The sequence below is a fragment of the Mus caroli genome, unplaced genomic scaffold (genome assembly GCF_978045245.1).
Source record: "Mus caroli unplaced genomic scaffold, Mus_caroli_1 scaffold_18, whole genome shotgun sequence".
NCBI lineage: Eukaryota > Metazoa > Chordata > Mammalia > Rodentia > Muridae > Mus > Mus caroli.
The window spans coordinates 58,624,607-58,642,193 of record NW_028227273.1 but is presented as its reverse complement, the minus strand read 5'-3'; the positions used below and the strand labels follow the sequence as shown (position 1 = coordinate 58,642,193).

At 53.1% G+C, this 17,587-nt stretch overlaps 1 protein-coding gene and 1 non-coding gene across 4 annotated transcripts; both read right to left on the bottom strand.

Annotated features, from left to right (window-relative positions):
- Positions 1-1,672: 1,672 nt before the first annotated feature.
- On the bottom strand, positions 1,673-17,574 carry Prrc2a (proline rich coiled-coil 2A). Of its 3 annotated transcripts, none has more exons than XM_021186348.3 (31): positions 17,407-17,574; positions 15,588-15,732; positions 14,902-15,079; positions 14,484-14,583; positions 14,325-14,397; positions 14,016-14,159; positions 13,710-13,861; positions 13,434-13,513; positions 13,128-13,270; positions 12,766-12,856; positions 12,449-12,659; positions 11,600-12,077; positions 11,064-11,254; positions 10,553-10,853; positions 10,038-10,248; positions 8,076-9,917; positions 7,502-7,770; positions 7,176-7,306; positions 6,824-6,953; positions 6,656-6,741; positions 6,241-6,474; positions 5,954-6,094; positions 5,781-5,852; positions 5,329-5,496; positions 3,447-3,535; positions 3,106-3,316; positions 2,833-2,931; positions 2,516-2,728; positions 2,306-2,400; positions 2,116-2,206; positions 1,673-2,005 (listed from the first exon to the last, which is right to left on the bottom strand). In XM_021186348.3, the coding sequence occupies exons 2-31, from the start codon at positions 15,667-15,669 to the stop codon at positions 1,865-1,867; spliced, it is 6,447 nt and encodes a 2,148-aa protein (XP_021042007.1). In that variant the 5' UTR covers positions 15,670-15,732; positions 17,407-17,574; the 3' UTR covers positions 1,673-1,864. The 3 variants fall into 3 exon arrangements, with proteins under 3 accessions (XP_021042007.1, XP_021042004.1, XP_021042006.1); XM_021186345.3 differs by having other exon boundaries at positions 1,674-2,005; positions 15,558-15,732; XM_021186347.3 differs by having other exon boundaries at positions 1,674-2,005; positions 3,447-3,532; positions 15,558-15,732.
- Positions 15,249-15,382, bottom strand: LOC115029777 (small nucleolar RNA SNORA38). Its single transcript, XR_003835343.1, has one exon. It is a non-coding gene; the product is annotated as a small nucleolar RNA SNORA38 (small nucleolar RNA).
- Positions 17,575-17,587: the final 13 nt, after the last annotated feature.

Genomic DNA, 17,587 nt, shown 5'->3' with positions numbered 1-17,587 from the left:
GTTCTGTGAAACCCATTCTCCTCTACCAGCCCTAAGAGCCCTCGCTTTAACCTTCACCTGATCTCTGGAACATGAAAGGCCTGGTGGCTGAGCTCCAATGCCAGAGGAAACCTGGAACCTGGGAGGCCGAATGGTTCTGTGGTGGTTTAAATGGAAATGGCCCCACAGCAGGTGGCAGTAAGTTTTACTGGGGCTTTGAGGTTGCAGAAGCTCAATTTTTGTTGCCTGCTGATCCACATGTACAAAGCTTGGAGTACCATGCTGATAAAGGACTAAGCCTCTCAACTTGTAAGCTAACCCTAATTAAATGTTTTTATGAGTAGCTGCCCTCTTCATAGCAATAGAAACCCTAACTAGGTCAGAAGTAGGGACCAGTTTCCCCAAGATAGACCCGATTGGTTTTAGAAAAGCAATTGAATGCATTGTGGTTTAATGGGCCATGCTAGGAGCATGTTAGACAGTGGTTCTGAGGGTCGTTTAAAATGTGGGGGTCTGGTTTTATGTGATACTGTACCAAAAAATGTGGCTTCCTGCCCTTGTTCAAAAACCAAAAAAAAAATTCTGAGACTAAACTGAAGACTCACCTTAGCTTTGAGAGGCAATTTTCAGATAGCCTAGTATTGACTCTTGCTTGGTTATTAGTGCCCACACTTAATGCAGATATGAGAATAAGCAAGCTGAGAAAGGAAAATACAAACTGTTTAGGACCTGAGAAAGTGTCGAGAATGATAGTTTGATGCCAAGTGGAATAAAGGGAGTGGTGGCCTCTGAGCAAGACCCTTCCCAGCTAAGCTCCCCAAAACGCAGGCAGTTTTCAAGGACAGCCAAGCTTAGGCAGCAAGGGAAACAGCAAGGTTCTGTGATTTAGAAAGGTGTCCTAGCCCCAGCAAACAGCAGAACCTGGCAGCTTTGGTTCTGGCTTATCCGATCTCCTCCTGGGGATTGGGAGGGGGTGTCTGCATGGAGGCCTAAAGAAGCCTTGTGAAGCTGTGGAAATAGATTGCCTTGGGAAATGCCAAGATCTTGGTGGTGCCAGAGTGGAGGGATGGAGAAAGCTACTAAGAGGGAGTAGAAGCAGCCAGGAGTGTGTTGCTGCCAATAAGCTAAATGGAGTTGGGAAGATCTGAAAAGCTTTGACATCAGACATGGGAGATTTTGGAGTTTGACCAGCTGATTTTTGTTCTAACGTTGGCCCACTATTCCCTCGCTATGCACTCTTTCAGAATGGTAATGTGTATTCTATGCCACTGTATGTTGAAAACATATGATTTGCCTTTTTACAGGGGTTACAGTGAAGAGATTACAAAGAATGTCAGAAGAGACTTTGGACTTGTAAACACAGTTCAGACTGATGACTACAGGCCTCTCAAAGTTGGACTGAATGCATTTTTACATATGGCTACAAGGTTATGGTGGCCAGGGAGTGGAATGTGGTGGTTTGAATGAAAATGGTGCCCATTCGCTCATATGGAGTCACATTAGGAGGTGTGGCCTTGCTGGAGGAAGTATCACTGCAGTGGGATTTGTTGATTAGTAATAGAAACCCTAAGACAGGCACCCACTGACCTCACTCAACTCTATTAATTCTAGAACCCTGAAGTAATTAACAGGTAACTTCTTGAACCCACTACGTAGTGTAAAACATTACAGTTAATCCCCCACCCATGACTTTCCCTTCTTTTTTTTTTTTTAAAATTCTTTTATTATTCTTTTTTAACAAACGGCCCCAGGGATAGGGGACTAGGGGAGGAGAAGAGGGGAAGTGAGACTCCAGACCCACAACCCCTCCCCACCCACCCCTTTCCCCCTTATATATTTATAATCTATATACAAGCCCCGGGGATGGGGGTCAAGGGGAACTCCCTCAGCGGGGTGGGGGCAATCCAGGCTCCTTCTCCCCCCGGGACCCAGGCTCCTCTGCTCTTCGGGGAGGGCCTTCTCGAGAAGGTGGCCCTGCCCGTTCCCAAGGCTTCGGCATCCAGCGCAGGGCATCTGGTGGGGAAGCCTGAGGATAGGTATATATGGAAGAGTAAGTCAGCAATCCTTCAGGAGCTCAGAAGGGGATCTGAACTTAGGCTGGCGGGGGGTGGGGGGGTTACTGGTCCTCTCCTTCACCTGCTGGTAGAGGTCAATGCGCTGAGTTCGGAATACTCCACTGTAGGTGGAAGGTGGGGCCTTGAGACGGGAATTGAGACCAGAGAAGGGCCTAAGGGAGGAAAGGTGACGGTCAGGGTAAACCCAAGGCCTGCCCATGTTTCAAAAGAAGTCCCTGGGGATGCAGAGCCGATATCCCACTCCTGTTTACCTTCCAGATGGCGGAGTCCGTGACGACCCAGGACCCCCAAGGTTGCCGCTCAGCTTTCGGTAATCCTGGAAAGGCTTTAGTTCTACTGGGTGCAGCTGGAAAGAGAAACAATTTACCCTATGAACTTGCTGTCTGAACCATTTACCCTTTTTCCCTTTTGGATACCTTGCCATCCTTCAAAAACTTGAAATACTGATCTTTACACCTTACCTCTGCTCGCCCCAAGCTAGGGGCGAAGGGCCTAGCTGGTGAAGGTAAGACCCGAGCAGCAGGAGCAGGTGGGGGCCGCACAGCTAGGTTGGGGGGCTGGAGAGCAGGACCCACAGGTAACAGAGAAAGGGGGGGTGGAGCAGGGGGTGGCGCTGGTGGCAGGGAGCCAAAGTTCACCACTGGCAGCTGTGAGTCTACCACAGGTAGAAGCATCTGCAAGAAACCCCCAGTGAGCCCATTAGAACAGGAAGGCCATGTAGAAAATCCAAACTAAGCCAGAGGCAGAAAATGAAGGGAAGTAGGAAGATCAAAGATACCTGCTGAGCAGGGGCTCCCGAAGGAAGGAAGCCACTCTGGCCACCAGGCTGCAGAGGAGTAGAGTAAAAATCTGAAGGGGATGGCAGATCCTGGCGTACCTGTTGGGAAATGGGGAAAAGGCCAATTCTCAGGTGGGTGTGATGGCTCAAGATTTATAATCTGAACTACATGATGTTTTCCAGGCTCTCCTGGGAAACAGAGTGAGAAACCAGAACAGGTCGAGTCCCCCAAAAACATCCTCTCTGCTGCCCTAGCAGCTGCCCACCTCATACCTGAAGCAAGGGTGGGTCAGGCAAAGGGCTGGGGCAGAAAGCTGCAGAGTAGAGGAAGGATGGTGGAGGGTAGAGAACTCCCCCAGCAGGCAACTTCCCCAGCTCTGTGGCTTGCAGTGCTGAGAAATCCAGAAACTGGCCCTTGAGAGCTACCCCAGAAAGCAGTGCCGAGGGAGGGGCTGGACCTGGGGGCAGGTACAGAGGCTGTGACCTGAAAAGAATTGGGGGGAGGAGGAGAGGTGTTACTCTTTAGCTTGAGTGATACCTTAATCCACTATTCTTTGGTATCCTCTCCCCTGCAATCTATCTCCATTCCAAGTCTGTAGATAATCTAGTTTTACCTGTACTGGTGCAATGAGGGTGTCCCAGGACGGAAGCCTCCACTGTTGGGATGTAACTGAGAGTCGATGGGTGCACCCCCAGAGACCTGCTGGAGAAAATCGAGATAAGAGCAGTTCCAGTGTCTTTGTTAAGAAAAGCTAACTTGGGCTGGATATCTACAGCACAGTGGTAGAGGGCTTCAGTGACATGTGAGTCCCAAGTCTGGTCTCTAATGCAGTGTGATGGGTAATCAACTGGATGAGAAACACACAGGTGACAATAGAGCACCCTTCTGTGTTTGGATGTTTTAGAAGAGGAGAGAGTTGCCGGGCATGGTGATGCACGCCTTTAATCCCAGCACTCGGGAGGCAGAGGCAGGCGGATTTCGGTGTTCGAGGCCAGCCTGGTCTACAAACTGAGTTCCAGGACAGCCAGGGCTACACAGAGAAACCCTGTCTCAAAAAACCAAAACAAGAAGAAAAAAAAAAAAAAAAAGCCGGGTGTGGTGGCGCACGCCTTTAATCCTAGCACTCGGGAGGCAGAGGCAGATGGATTTTTGAGTTCGAGGCCAGCCTGGTCTACAAAGTAAGTTCCAGGACAGCCAGGGCTACACAGAGAAACCCTGTCTCTAAAAACCAAAAACAAACAAAAAGAGGAGAGAGTTAACCAAAGGAAGAACACCCACCCCAAAGTGGGCAGCACCATCCCACTGGCCAAAGGCCTGGACACAATACAAGTGAAAAAGGAACCCGGTGGAACCTCAGTTCCTAGGAAGACAGATGTCAAAGGTGGCAACCATCAAGTTCAAGGCCAATCTATACTACAGAGTAAGCTCAATGCCAATTTGATTAACTTGGCAAAACCCTGTCTCAAAATAAAATCTTAAGAACAGGGCATGGATGGGCTGGAGGCTCAGCAGTTAAGGATAGGCATAGTCTCTCCAGGCCTACAGCCATCTATAACTCCAGGGAGACTAGACACCTCTGGCCTCCATAAGCATCTGCAATCACTGAATATACATAATTAAAAATAAATCTATAAAAATAAAAGTAAAAATAGAGCCGGGCATGGTGATGCACGCCTTTAATCCCAGCACTCGGAAGGCAGAGGCAGGCGAATTTCTGAGTTCGAGGCCAGCCTGATCTACAGAGTGAGTTCCAGGACAGCCAGGGCTACACAGAGAAACCCTGTCTCGAAAAACCAAAAAAAAAAAAAAATTAAAAAAAAATAAAAAAATAAAAATAGAGAAATCTCCCGGTGGTTAATTAGGTACACTGGTTGTTCTCCCAGAAGACCCCATCTATCTTTACCATCCACAAGGTGGCCTATGGCCTATAACCACCTCTAACTCTAGTTCCAAGGGCACTGTACACACATGGTGCAGACACATGCAGGCAACACACCCATGCACATGAAATAAAAACTTCTTGGGGGTAGGGAGAAGGAATAAACCACCCGTCCTACTCATTGGAGGAAAAGGAAAAATGGAACACAATGGAATGTTTTCTAAGTTAACCAACTTCGGGGCAGGTGAGAGATCACAGGGCAAAAGGCACTGCTACTGCCATCTGGTAACCTGTCACCCATCCATGTAGGGTGGAGAGGACTGCAGAGTTGTCCTCTGAACTCTGCTCCAAGTGTAACACATGCACCGGGGCACGCACACAAAAACATTTTAAAAAATAATAAAACAACAACAACAAAAGAAACCATTATCCAGCTGAGCAAGTTGGTGGGGTACATCTTTAATCCCAGCACTTAGAAGGAAGAGGCAGGTGAATCTGAGTTTGAAGCCAGCTTGCTCTACATACTAAGTTCCAGGTCCTGTCTCAAAAACAAAACAAAACAAAACAAAACAAAAGGCAGAAAAGGAGGGGACTTATGATTAATAATGGAGCTTACCTGGGAATTAGGAGGTCCAGGGCTGCCATAGAAGACCTCAGGGTACGGACGCTGACCTGAAGGGCTGGGCTCTGGAACACACTGCCCAGAACCCAGGCTCTTGGGCTGTGGCTCAGCTGAAGCAGAAGCACTAGGGAGCAGCTCCCAGTCTCTGGATATGGGAACGGCCTGAGCAAAAAAAAAAAAAAAAGCCTTGTCAAAGTGGAATGCCTACAGTCTGCCCCAGCGGTTCTCCATGCATGAGCCAACCGTTTCACAGGGGTCCCAATCAGATATTTAAACTACATTTCATAACAGCAGCAGAATGAGTTATCACGCTGCAATTAGATAACTTCAGTGCTGGGTTAGCCAGCATGAGGAGCTGTACTAATATGGCAGTGCTGCGAAGGTGAGGAGGCCCTGCCCTAGATGCTCATTCCTCTTACTGGCATCAAAGCTCCCTTCCCACCTACCTCTGTGGCTGATGCCACCAACTCCTTTTCTCCTTTTAAAGTGTCTCCGACCACCAGGCACAAGTCTGAGTCCTGTAATGTGTGGGAAGATTGTAGTGGAATTCAGACTCCCATCTCACTTGTCATCATCTCATACCCAAACGAGGACATGTCCAAGTGGAGCCCATTCAGACCTTGTTGGTAGTGCCAAACTCAACTTGAGAGCCCGGTCGGTGGGCTGGTCGGAGAGGGCCTGCCTCTGGGCCTCGATCTGTGCGCTGTGACCGTTCTGTGCCTATGGGACCAGGGGGCAGAGGCTGCTCCCGGGGCAGTTCCTAGATTGGGAAACAAAGTGTATTTGGGTGACAGAGAAACAAACCCAAGAAAAAGCAAAGCACACTGGCTATAAGAGGACAATCAGTCAAACCCAGGAGGGAGGAAGGGCCCTGCGGACATTCTTCATCCATTCTTCGACTTTTACCTTTCTTTCCCCTTCATGGGAAGTGGGTGGCCGTCTCCTAGGAGGTTCAGAGGGTTCAGAGCCAGATGCATTCTCACCAGGAACAGCATTCAGGGGTGAGGGTCCTCCAGGCCGCTTGGGGGGTCCCTCTGCTGACCCCTTAAGTCCTCCATCAGGGGAACTTCGCTGACTGCAGGGACCTGATGACACCTGAGAATCTCCACTCAGGTCCACTCCACTGTCAGACTGACTCATCTGCGAGGTGGAGAAGGAGCTAGGTAAAACACCCGACACCTGAGAAGTGTCACATATCAACCAAGGAAAGGAGACAATTCCAAGAGAACGGCCTCAAGGGCTATGTCTATTCAGAACGGGTGAAGAAACATGATCAACACTCAGTAACCTCTCTGCCACTCCGGTCCCAGGGTCTCCTCACCTCTGTGCCTGCCACATCCTCAAAGGGACTCAGGGGCTCCATCCAGGGCTCGATGGAGCCAGGCTGGTAACTCTTTCGGCTTGTGGCTAGAGGAGAACACCAACCTTGAGGCAGGCAGTGAGAAACTAAGACCCACTCCAATCTTTACCCCCCACCAGCTTCACTCACCAGTATGTAAACGATTCCAGATATGGGGAGTTAGGGCCTCTGTGCCTGAATCTCTGGATTCTTCCTGAGGGCCTGGGACCTCAGGCTTAGAGCCCAAGAATCCAGAGCTATGAGAAGCTGGCACAGTTTCCTAAAGAAAACCAAGAAGGGCAAAATACAAATAAGCTGGGGCAGAATGAGAAGCAGCAGCAGCAACGGGGAGACAGAGACATGGGAGACAAGTGGTGATCGCTAATGAAGAGTCTGGGGTGAGAGTGAGCGGAACAGAATGTAAAAAGCATACAGAAAGCATAACCAAGAACCTTCAAAGGTGGGAGTGCAATGAGGCCCAGTCTCCAGCCCCATCCCTCACCTCCTGCAGCAGCTCCGGTTTTCGGGGAGGCCGCTCCCGCCGTTTCGGGGGGAAGGGATTAACCCCGGCAGAGTCCCGGGGAGTCCCGCCCACCCCCCTCACCATCGGCCCTGGCTCCTCGAAGTGGGGGTCTGGGGAAAAGGGGAAAACTGTCAGCATCTACCTCATTCTACCACTGACCCTAGCCTGCTCTCCCGACTCCACCTCCCAGTCCTTCCAGCTCTGCAGAACCCAACAGCAGGGGCCCCATGACAAATTCCTGCTCCCCACTCCAGCACTTGACCTTTGGGGATGGAGTCATTCCCACCCGCTTGCCTCCAGCTTACCAGAACTGATAGCGCTGCTGGCCCTTGGGGGGTCATAACGGGTTGGGGGCCGAGGGGAGGAGCCCTGAGGGGCTTGGGGAGGCCCAGGCTTAGGCCTTGGGTGCCCCCCTGGTGCAGTTACATTTCCTTGGCGGCTGCTAAGTTGGGCCAGAGCCTGTTGGATTCCAGCAGGGTTGCTATGGATAACTTGGTCCAGGCGGAAGACAGCAGAACTGCTGGGGGGTGGCGGAGGCAGAGGAAGTCCCGGAGGTCGCTCCTCAGGAGGACGGCTGGAGAAAGCAGAGCATCAGTTCCAGGGCTCACTAAATTCTGTAAGTCAAGCATCTACTGTCTAGCTTCTCTACTAGCATCCTATCCTCTCCCGATAAAACCCTTTCCAAGCTTCCTGTTCACAAGTGTGTTGAGAAAACCGGAACAAAACACGCATGAGGACTGCTAACTCTTTAGCTAACTGCCAAGATGGAAAATATATAGTGCCTTTCTGATGCCTGACTTACTCAAAAAACTCCAACTCCCTGGCACCCACCCTCAACCCAGCAACCACACTACTACTTAGCCATGTACTCTTACCCACCTTCGGTTCTTGGGAGAGGGCCAGCTCCTCTTATCCCCTCGTCCTGGGCCGGTCCGTCCCCCAGGGCCTGCACCACCACCTCCACTACTGCCACCACCACTGCCAGTCTTGCCCCCAGTGCCTGGGCGCCGGTTTTGACGATCCATGCCTGGCCGCTGACTTGAGAAGCTCCGCTTGCTCAAATCCTTGGCTCGTTGGCTCAGGTCTCCACGAGACATGGCTGAAATGCCTGGTCCAGCCCCACCTGCATTGCCCCCAGGAGTCCCCACAGCTTTAGAGGTCATAAGTGCTGCTGGGGGAGTTTCCTTGTCACCCCGGCGCTCACTGGCAAAGTCGCTGCTCTCTGATGCAGTCTCCCATTCCTCATTGGCTTGGTCTGAGTTCTGGTTTGACAGATCAGGAGACTTAGCAGCTGTGCGGCGAGGGGGTGGGGGAACTGTGGTTGCTGTTAGTGTCTCCTCAGGTCCAGGGGTAGAGGCTGCAAGGACTAGGGAAGGGGGCTTGCCATCAGCTCCTCTGGCAGCGTTTTCACGTTCTTGTTTCAGCCTTCGGAAACGAGGTGGTTTGTCCTGCTGTTGAGCCCTGCCATGTCGCCTCCGTCGGGGTCGCTCCCCATCTTCCATGCCTACACCCATGTTGCCAGCTCGGGACATGGGGGACAGAGGCCCTGAGATCAGCTTCTCTTTCAAAGGTTCCTTACTTGGAGGCAAAGGACCTGTTGGAGGTTTCTTTGGAACCAGAGACTTGGCAGGAGGGCTCCAGCCAGAGCAAACAGGAGGGGGCCGCCCCCCACCTCGGCCACGGCGTGATGGTACTCCTCTTGGAGTGAAGACTCGACCACCTCGGGCAGTGGAGAATCGGGCTGGGGCTGGTGATGGGGGAGCTCCTGGTTGTGGGGGGGCAAGAGGGACCTGAGTGAGCAGTCCCTCTTTGGGCGGAGGGGCTTCCTTGTCAGAGGGGGCCAGGTCACTCTCATGAGTCTCACTGCCTGTTTCAGAGCCACGCTGGCGGCGTCTCTTGGGGATTTCTTCATACTCTGAACCCTCACTTCGTGTCTCACTGGCAGTGCGGCCTCGGGGAGCAGAAGAGTGGTTTGTTCCGCCTGAACCACCCCCACGCCCATCGTCTCCTCGGAACTCTCGGTAACTTCGGAATTCACGGCTCCGGGCTCCCCGACCACGGCCCCCATAGGTCCCCCTAAAACCCCTTCCTCTGGCAAAATACTCGCCTCTGCCCCGACCACGGCAAGATGTAGGACCTACTCTTTCATAGGAATAGTCCCGCCGAAGCCTAGGTGCAGGAGACAGGTTTCCACCTGGTGGGGTTTCTTTGGGGCCCACCTTGCCCTTAGCTGACTTGAGTGCATCTGGCTTTGGGACCTTGGGGGTCTCATCCCCCTGTTCTAGGGACTTAGGAGGCAGCTCCTCTACTTTCACAGGTGGTGGTGGCTTCTTTATAGGCCCAGCTCTTCGAGGAGGGACACCTGGCTCCTCTGGAGGGATTCCACGGCGACAACTGCCTGGTCGGGGGCCCCAGCGAGTCTCAGTACGATTCTCTCTCCGTGGTGGCGGTGGGCCTTGGCCTCCACGGGCAGGCTTTCTGCCTGCTTCTGGCCCGGACAGCTGTGGTGGTTCCTCCTTCGGGGGTTCCTTCTTGGGCGGTGGAGCCTGCATCTTGGCAGCTTCATCATTGCCTGGAGGCCAGGGTAGTGGGCGGGGTCCTGGGGGAGCAGATTCCTCCAGAGGGAATCTCGAGATTGGGGGCCCAGGAGTTCCATTCTCTGGAAAACCTGGATAATTAGCCAGATAAGGTGGAGGCGGGGGTACCGGAGGAGTCTCGCTCCTGAAGAGAAACAGAAGAGAGGTTTGTTATGAGAAGGACTAGGATCTAGACACTCCTTCCACGGGCACCCTATCACTTCAGACAGCCCACACTACTCACAGGCCCTCCCTAGCAACTCACCTCATACTCTTCTCCTCCTCATCTGCTGCCTGGCGCAGTGGTGAGGTAAGAGGACGAGGATCAGTGGGTGTCGTGGTAAAGACATCTCCAACCCAGGCCAACTTGGGGTCCACTGGTGGGGTGCCCCTTTCCCGCAACAGAGGGGGTGCATGGCGTTCAAATGGCTCTGAGCTTGAGCCCCCACTGTCTGAGCGTTCCCGGGGAACCAGGCCTAAGAAAACAAAGAAATCACCTTACATAGGCCTTCGATGCTAAAAGCAACTGTGTGAGAACCTGTGTGCAGCACCTGCAGCTCCTGTTCTGTGAGGCTTTGCCTTTCTCATGGAAACAAGTCAATCACTCAGCTGTGAAGTAATCAAGCCCCACAAATAAACTGTGTCCAATGAAGGGTCACTACCTCTTCCCCAAGCCCCCTAGAAGTGCTAAGCAGATATAACACCATGCTCCCTAGCTGTCACACAGACAGTATTCCCTCCTGGGACTAAGGAGATCACCGGCACTCTCAAGACCCGTACCAGAGGGATGCACACCAGGAGGGTAGAAGTCCAGAGGGGGCCGGCCCTGGAGAAGCCGAGGGTCCACGTAAGGAGGAATCATCATCCAGCGGGGGTCAAAGTTCATTGGAGGCATTGGTGGGGGCCGGCCCAGAGCACCTGGGTACAGGGCTTTGGGTGGTGGGGGCGGTGCTTGTGGGGCAGGTACAGCTCCCAGAGTCACAGGTTGTGGTGGTGATGGGGGCACTGGGGCAGGAGGGGCAGTGCCTTGTTGCTGCTGCTGCCACTGCTGTTGCTGCTGCTGCTGCTTCAGGAGCTGCTCCTGCAAGTAATGAGACAAGATGAAAAGGTTACCATAGCCTACACTCAAGGCCATCAGTACAAAGAAAGTTAAGGCAGTGACATGACAAAGATAGGGCGCGGGGGAACTGCGCTACAACAGAAAGACGAACCCAGGTCTGAAGGCAACACATGGAAGGATGCTGAAGAGACAAAAATAGCCCCAAAGTGGAAAGGAAGAACTTGGCCTCACCTGTTGCTGCCGCTGGAAGCGAGGAGGCAATGACTTCTGATATTTGGGGTAGCCCAAGCCCTGACTGGGGGGCTGGCGAGTAGAACCAACCCCATCACCTTTGGGTTCCATCTTTGGGGCTGGGGGTGTGGTAGGTGGAGGAACCTCTTCTGGTGGTTCAGGACCCTCTTTTGAAGGCAGTTGGGGTTCCACTGCATTGAAGAACAGGGTGACTTGGTCCATTACAACAGTCAAACATCCCAGAAATTCCACCCCCAGTTAAGTATTTAACAAAATACGAACTGAATAAGTGGTCATCCTGTTTAAAAGCCATAGAAATACTTTAAAGTGTCAAGTATTCCTGTGATACCACCAGAAAACACAAAACCAGAAGTTCTGTTCTACAAAATGCTTAGATTCTCCTCCCACATACCCAGCCACTGTGGTTCAATAGTGTAACCTAGCACGCTCTCCCACTGACACCCATCTTTACTACCCACTATCCCCTTAAGCCTAGCAGACTTGACACCCAGTAAGCCCCATCCCTTTCTCCATACCTGGGCTGGCTTCGAAGCTGCCACTGCTGGTGCTGCTGGCAGTGCAACCACCCCCACTCACCAGAGTGGGGACTGGAGCCACCCCTGGACTGGGGGCGGCCTGCACAGGAGGGGCTTGTGCCGGCTCTTCAGGTTCTTTCTCTGGTGTTGGGGTAGGTGTTGGTGGCAGAGCTGGAGGTGCAGGGATTTCTTTGGGGACTACAGGTGGTAGAGCTGGGGCAGCAGGGGTAACAGGTGGGGCTGCAGGCTCTGCCTTGAGCCGCTTGTCAGGTGCCCCAAACTTTTCATCAAGACGCTTAAGTTTCTCAGCACAGGCTGCCCGGCGCTCCTCCTGCATGCGTCGCTCTTCCTCTTCTCTGCGCCTTCGGGCCCGTTCCACTGCCAGGGAGATCTCTGAAGAAGACTGCTTCCGACGCTGCCGCCACGCCTCATCCTCATCCTCAGGTGCTGGGGGTTTGCAGGGAGGACCCCCTCGATCCTGGCAATGGGCAGACCCAGCAGGCCAGGCATGTCAGTCACTCTACCTTCTACCACCTCTTTCAAAGATCAAACAACTGTCTACAGCTACAGGATAAAAGAACCAGGCCTGGGAATTAATGGTCTCTGTCTGGGTGGAGACAAATTCTTCACCCTTACCTCTGTTCCTTTTTTACTTTGGAGACCCAATCACGCACGCAGGCCTTCCCTTCCCAGTATCCCAGCTCATCTCAACTCCCCGAGAACCAAGGGCTCCCCAAACTTTTCTCAGATACAACCCTAGTCCTGCCCTAGCTTCTTGTCATTACTGTCAATTATTCAGCTGATGCCCCCCACAACTGACCCTCTCGACCCGAAATTGTAGATACTCACTGGGTAGTCCCCAGGGGGCCCCCAGTTCCCGACTGGCCCCCGGTGAGGTGGAGGTGGGGGAGGCTTTGGGGTAGGAGGAGCTGGCTCTGTCTCTGAAGGCCGAGCATTCTCTGTCCAGGCTGTCTTGGGAGGGGGCAATTCGCTGCCAGGGGAGGTGCCCTTTTTGCCATCTGTCTCAGGTTCCTCAGCAGCAGCTGACTGGGAATCCTTGCTGTGGGCAGATCACAGTGTAACTAAGCTCTGCTCTAAGCAACCCTTCTATGAGGCTAGCACACCACAAGAAAAACAGTGCCTCCCTCCCCTGGGCCCTAACTCACTGGCCCTCAGTTCCCTCCTCATCAGAGTCTCGTCCATCTTCCTCATCGCTGAATTTGAGCTTTTCAGTATAGTCAACCTCTTCATGGGCCCCTGAGGTAAAAAAAATGAACATTTAAGTAAACTATGTAGTGTGCTCTCTCAGATAGCTTCACAGAATGCAGCAAATAGTCTGGAACTACAACAGCAGATACAGTCAATGCTAACAGTCCCCACCACATGTCCTGACGTCCTCACTCCTCAGTACTTGGCAGTACTAAGCTTTCTATCATTCCCTCTTACCCTTTCCATCTGCCTTCCTCTCACACGACCCACCATTTCTTCATCACATTTCACATTTGAGAACCCAAACAGTCATAGTCACCTGCCCAACCATCATCATTTTCCTGGTCCAGTTGGTCAAACTCTTTGAGATTATCCTCTTTAAGAATAGAAGGCCGACCCACAGGCTCTACAAGGCGCATTGGTGGCCCTGAGCCCCGGGGGCCCGCCACACGGGGAAAACGGCTGCATATTGGAAAAAAAATTTGGAGGGGGGGGGATGTTAAATATAGCATGTAGCAGAATCACATACAAAAACTGAACCCCCTAGGTAGAAAAACCACATCTCTCCAAGTAGCCTTACCCTGTTCCCCTCCCCCAACAACAAACCCAGAATCTGATTACTTACCTGGGCCCATCAGGAGTCGGGTATCTGTAAGGCCCCTGGGGTCCATAGGGCGGAGGGAATGGGAGATATGGGGGATACATCTGCAAAACGACCCAACAATAGCTGCTTAGAGGGGGGGGATATGTAGTCTATCAGCCCTTTAAATGTATCCTCCTACCCCTCATCCTCCCACCCCCATCTCACTGGGGTCTACTTTCTGTGTCTTCCAAAGACTAAGTCCTAATCCTTAACATCTGGCTCTCAGTGCACCACTTCAAGCAACACAGGCAAACTCACAAAGGGCGGCATCATCCCGCGGTAGGGAGGGAACTGGGGTGGGCCTGAAGGCTGCAGCCCACCCCGGGGATCATGGCCATGATGAAGTTTGGAGTCCGGGCCCTCCAGGTCATCAGGGCCACGCCCACCTCCGTCCCTCCAAGTTGTAGAATCTGTAGTTTAGAAATGCAAAGAGGGAGGAAAAGATAAGTTACCACTGGTCTGGGCCAAGTGGATGTATCAGAAAGACAGGGAAGGAAGTGAGTAGCCCAGCACGCAGCCCTTCCACAGAGCAGGCAGGACCCTGGTCTGAGGGCAGCTACTCACTTTGGGGGCGGAGGCTTGGTCCGGGCCCAGACGACTGTTCGGCAGACTCCCTTTCCTTGGCAGCCTTGTCCTGGTCTCCAGCCGCCTGCAGGGTCGGAAATTCCTCTCGAGAGAATCGCGACAGTAGGTTTGATGCCCTTCCACCTGTTGAAATGAGGGTATACACAAGATGGGGTCACTTCCTGAGCATGTACATAAAAAGTGGGAGGCTCTAGATCCTGGGTGATTTGGACACAAGACGAAGGATCTCTCCTCAAAGATGCATGGCCCCTGCCTCCCTCCCTTAGGCTCCAACCCTCTTGCACTCACCATCTCCATGGGCTCCATGGGTGACACTGGCTTGTGCCCAGGACTTTACCCCGCTTGGAACCGAAGGAGTGTTCTGGGGGAGCAAAGGGACAAATGGTCACAGGGAGAGCAGAGTAAAGGTCATTCTTCCTCGTCCAACCCCTCGAGTTCTCCAGGTACCTCGGGGACTGTTGGGGGTCGTTTCGGCTGGTTGGAGGCAGGCGTCTGTGAAGCCGGCAGTGGCTGCGATTCCGGCGGCTGAGCGGTTGAGGCATCGGAACTGGGAGAGCAGGATGGAAAGGTCATGCAGAGTGAGAGATACCACTTCCTTAGTTCTCTAAGTGGTACAAAGCTGGGGCTGACCCAAGCCTAGCTACCACCTACAAACACTAGGACAAAGTAACTGGTACACAGGCCTCGCCTGTTTCTTCCTGTTTTCTCTCCATCAAAGTTTAAGGTTTCAATTCTCAGTCATCTAACAAACTAGGTGCAGAAGGCGCTTCTCTCGGTCTCTTCTCGGTCTCTGGCTGACAGACCATGCCTTAACACACTCCCCAGCTCAAAGCTATGAGCCTCAGGAGGTCCCACAGCTGTCTACCTCTTGGGGTCGGACTGCTCCTGTTTGCTTGCCCATCCTGTTCCGTCTTTCGGCACTAGTGAGACATTGGGGTCATTGCCTTTGTTCTCGGCTTTCAGGCTTGGAAGGTTGGCTGGGGGTGGCATACGCCGGGCAATGGCAACTTTTCCGAGACTCTGCAGGCCATGTCGAGGGGCAACTGAAGAAATGGCGGAGAGAAAAAGGGTCAAAAAGACCTAACAGTGTCCCATCAACAGATCCCATTTAGACAACCCTACTACCTTTTCACTATAGGCTTCTCTCAGAAACCATTCCATTACTCAATAATCTCTAAGCTCTCCTGGGAAAGGGTGAGATACAGCATAATCATCTGTGGGATGGTTGATCCTGAGCCTGCGGGGGGCAAGCTGGTCCAAGACCTTTCTAAATCCACCACATTACTTTGCCTCCGATTCTTACGTGTCCAAGGACAGGGAACCAAAAACACGCCTTTGTAGGAGGATGAACTGTGTTTTACCCAGAGCCCGGCACCCCCTTCAGCACTGAAGATGAAACTGAGAGGTCTCCAGTATTCATCTGGTCTGTTAGTTGCCTTTGTTGGAGAGCTCTAAAGCCTATACCCCACACATGCTCAGCCTGCAAATAACAGGAACGTCTTTACAGGACAGGACCCTCACCAGCGGGTTTCTGGATCTCTAAGGACTTGCCCTTATACGTATCAAACAGGTTGAGCGAGGAATACTTCTTTCCATCCTTCCCCTTGGCAGTCGGCCCCGAGCGATCGGACATTGCGCTGGAAGCTCATTGAGTACGTTGGGTCCTGCAGGCACCTCCCCCAAAACGAGCCGGTGCCTGTGGGCCAGACAGTAGGCAGCTCAGGTTCTGCCCCTTTCAGACAAAAGCCTAGAAGCTCTCTGCATTCTCTTTAGGGCCCAGATACTTGGTTCTCTGGCTTGTGTAAACCACTACAGTCTCTTAAGCAACCACCATCCACTCGGCTTCCACAGCCCCTTCCCCCTGACATATCCCAACAAAGAAAACCAAGTAACAACCTAGTATCTTCCCCATCTATCCTTTGTGCCACTTTAGAAATGGCAGCTAATCTTTCACTCCTCCAAAATAATTTCAGAGACATACGATAAAATTGAACAACCAAGTCAAAGCCCCAGAGAAAACCAGAATGAGGTACACAACTCTATCGAGCAAGTACAAGAACTTCAGATTGCCAACCTATTAGACACCAGCTCCCTAATCACGCCCCAGGGCCCTGTGTCCCAGGTTTCATTCCCAGCAGCCTTAAGTCCCATCTGGGGAGGTTTGAAGGAAGGTATGCTGGGAGCTTAAGGATTTTTATGAGCTTGCTCTCAGACCAGGAGCTGGTGCCAGACTAAGCCTTACTAAACAACAGGGGCTCCACAGAACCCCTGGACGCAAAATATTCCATCTATTCCTTACGTAGCCCCCACCCAGGCTCTTGGAAACAATTCTGCTGGCAGGAAAAAAAAATACTAGTGGACCCCATGTAAAACTGAGGAAAACCACAGCATGACGGAGCTACCTCGACAACACCCTGTAACCATGGGCCAGACAGCAGAGGCCAAACCCAGAACCAACTACCATTTTTATCCTCCCAGTGTCTTCATAAGCAGTCATTTGTTCCCCTAACAGCCCTTACTCCTCAGGCAGGAAAACCTCTACATCTGAATCCATCCTCGAGTGACCGGGCATTCATTTGTGGGTGGGAACAGTGTGAAAAAGAGATGGAAGATAGCAAGAAAGCATGCAGGCCTAGGATGAAAGCCAAAATCGGGGAGAGAACTAACTTTACCACAAGCCAGAGAAAAGATGACAGGGGTTGCTCTCTAGGCACTTAAGGAAGCCAATCTGAAATCTGCCATGAAAGGGGGAGAAAGCAGAAAAACCGTAGAGCAGACAGATTTCAACTGCTAAAAGAGAATCAAGCAGAAAGCAGGGAGGGAAGCAGGAACGGCTGAGGAAGGCTGACGAGGGGCAGTGTCAGGGGAGCTCAGAAGAAAAGAGGGAAGAGGAGGAGACAGGGCCATGGGGGGAAAGGGAACGCAGAGGCTTGGGGGACGCAGAAAGGCGAAGATGCTGGCCGAAAACGGGGCTCCAGAACCAGAGTGACTCGACGCAAAGACCAAGAAAGACCGGGAGCCATAGCGCCGGGTGGCAGCAAGGGCTCCAGCCAACACCAAGAGCCCCTCAAAGGGAAGGTCTACAGGCGGCGGAGGGGCCCCGGGCGGGCCGAGGGGCCGAGGGCGCGACACGGCCAGGAACCGCGGCCTGGAGCGCGGTTGTGCCCTGAGGAGCAGGCTGCTGGGCCGCGGCCGGCCCCCGGCCCTCCACAGCGGCCTGGGAGCGGCCGGCGCAGGCCGAGGGGGAGGGGCAGACCGGCGGCAGGAGGACAAGATGGCGGCGGCTGATGGCAGCTTCTCCCCCGGCCCGCCGCCGCTGCCGCCGCCCCGCGCCGGAAAGGGCGTCAGCACCCAGCTCGCCCAGACTCACCTAGCCGGGTGCGTGGGGGTCCGGGACCCGGGCTCAAAGGCTTCCCGGGGCGGATGGCGGCGGGGCGGGGGCGGATGGCGGCGGATGGCGCCGCGCTCGGCTCCTCCCGTCTCCCTCGCTCACTCCGCGGCTGGGCTCCGACTAACGGCCCATCCGGGCAACCGCCGCCCCCGGGAACACC